Source organism: Lepus europaeus, chromosome 3, assembly GCF_033115175.1.
Source record: "Lepus europaeus isolate LE1 chromosome 3, mLepTim1.pri, whole genome shotgun sequence".
NCBI lineage: Eukaryota > Metazoa > Chordata > Mammalia > Lagomorpha > Leporidae > Lepus > Lepus europaeus.
The window spans coordinates 34,088,223-34,090,295 of record NC_084829.1 but is presented as its reverse complement, the minus strand read 5'-3'; the positions used below and the strand labels follow the sequence as shown (position 1 = coordinate 34,090,295).

At 58.6% G+C, this 2,073-nt stretch overlaps 1 protein-coding gene across 1 annotated transcript in view; it reads left to right on the top strand.

The window, feature by feature from the left end:
• The window catches only part of LOC133756836 (HLA class II histocompatibility antigen, DO alpha chain), a 4,354-nt gene extending 2,524 nt beyond the window's left edge, over positions 1–1,830 (top strand). The window contains exons 3-5 of the mRNA XM_062187431.1: positions 256–537; positions 626–764; positions 1,027–1,830. Of these exons, the coding sequence (XP_062043415.1) occupies positions 256–537; positions 626–764; positions 1,027–1,033 (428 nt within the window). The 3' untranslated portion in view covers positions 1,034–1,830. The remainder of the gene's footprint in view (positions 1–255; positions 538–625; positions 765–1,026) is intronic.
• The last annotated feature ends 243 nt before the right edge of the window (positions 1,831–2,073 follow it).

The following is a 2,073-nucleotide window of genomic DNA, read 5'->3' as shown; positions in this document are numbered from 1 at the left end:
GTCTCTGAATCTGCAGCTCAGCCCCTTCCTTCCCTGGAGGCTCCAAGTCTTCCCAGACGCCCTCAGCACCCCCTCCTCCTTGAGGAAAGACCCCTCCCGCCGGCAACCCTCCCTCTAGTCATTGCCTCTCCCCACTGGCCCGAGCGTCCCCTGCCCGCAGATGCCAACCAAGAGGAGGTGTCCCTGGATCCCACTCCTAGTGAGGCCCAGCTGCGAGGGCTGAGCCTGGGCGTTCAGGGCCTCATTCTTTCCTAGTGCACCCAAGGGTGACCGTCTTCCCCAAGTCTCCAGTGGAGCTGGGCCGGCCCAACACCCTCATCTGCGTCGTGGACAACATCTTCCCCCCGGTGATCAACATCAGCTGGCTGCGCAATGGCGAGACGGTCACCTGGGGGGTGACCCAGACCAGCTTCTACTCCCGGCCCGACCACTTGTTCCGCAAGTTCCACTACCTGACATTCGTGCCCTCGGCCGAGGACGTCTACGACTGCAGGGTGGAGCACTGGGGCCTGGACGCGCCGCTCCTCACGCACTGGGGTACAGAGCCCTTGCCCTGCCCCATGCTTTCAGACCCGCTTCCTCCGAGACCCCTTGGCGGTACCTCTGACCCCTCTTTCTCTCCCAGAGCCACAGGTGCCCACCCCACTGCCGGACACCATGGAGACCCTGGTCTGTGTGTTGGGCCTCGCCTTCGGCCTGTTGGGCTTCCTCATGGGCACCATCCTCATCGTCACTGGCACACGCATGTCCAGAGCTGCCCCTAGGTGCGGGGTCCTGGGAGTCTGCAGGGTAGAGGGAGGAGGGTGGATGACCCCGAGTAGGATGGGGGTGGGGAATGAAGAAGCAGAGGTACGGTGGGAGGAAGGAGTTCAGCAAGGGTGACAGTCACGGATGAGGATGAGAAAGGCGGGGGGGGGGGGGGTTGGGAGAGGGGGAGAGGGAGTGAATCTGGGGGAGGGGCGCCACGAGATAGGATCCCCAGACTGTGCTGGAGCAACACCGGTCACAGGATTTTTCCTACTCTAGGTCATGACCTTCCCAAGAGAAACAGACTGTGGGAGGCCCTGACAGACCCCTTGTGGTTCACGACAGCCCTGGCATCCGCTGAGCGCGTGCCCTCCACGCTGTGCTGGCTTTGAGTGGGAACCACCTTTGCTTCTGCCCCAGCACGTCCCATAGCTCCCATTCCCACCCCCAACACACACACACACACACACACGTTCTTGCTACACCCAAAGCTCTGGCTAGCAGCCCTGAATTCTTTCATGCTGTTCGCAATCTATTCTGTCTACCAGCTCTTGGCTAATTCTCCCAGGGTGTGAGGGACGCGGGGACCCAGCAGAGGGGATTCTGGGTGGCGACCCCTGAGCAGGGCAGCCGTGTCCCAGCCAGTCCATCAGTGCCCTGCTCCATTTGGCTTCTTGTGTGTTACGATGTGAGTGGGTGTTGGACAAGGACTGTGTGAGATTTCCCTGCTGAATTCAGATTGGCCTTGAGAGGGAGGCAGAGTATCCGGTTTGTGGCAGCTCCCGCACCCCACGGCAGTTTGGAAGATTCCGTGTTTGTCCGGATCCACCCAGCCTTCCTCTGGGATGCCACCCTCCTTTGCTACATTTCCTAGAGTCCCAGGCATGCCAAAGAAAGGGCGGAGAGAAGGGAAGGGGGTGACGCCCCCTCGATGGCATCACTTTAGGTAGGAGGGTGGTCTCTGGCAGAAACAGAGGCTAAGACCCGCCCGAGCGCTCTAACTATGTGACCTGGAAGATTTAATTTTACTGTGAGCAAAATTAAAAACACACACAAAGAGATGAGTAACCATACAGGGAGGTGTATGTCAGGTACCACATGAGTGTGTCTCAACCCTGAACACACAAGAGAATCACCCAGGAGCCCTCCAGTAAGCACAGGCGCCCCCCAGAGCTGCCCAAGGGGATGCTTGCAGCTGGAGGGAGTGGTGGCAGAAGCCTGCCATTTATTTTTTTTAAGATTTATTTTATTTATTTGAAAGATAGAGTTACAGAAAGAGAGAGGTCTTCCATCCACTGGTTCACTCCCCAAAAGGCCACAATAGCA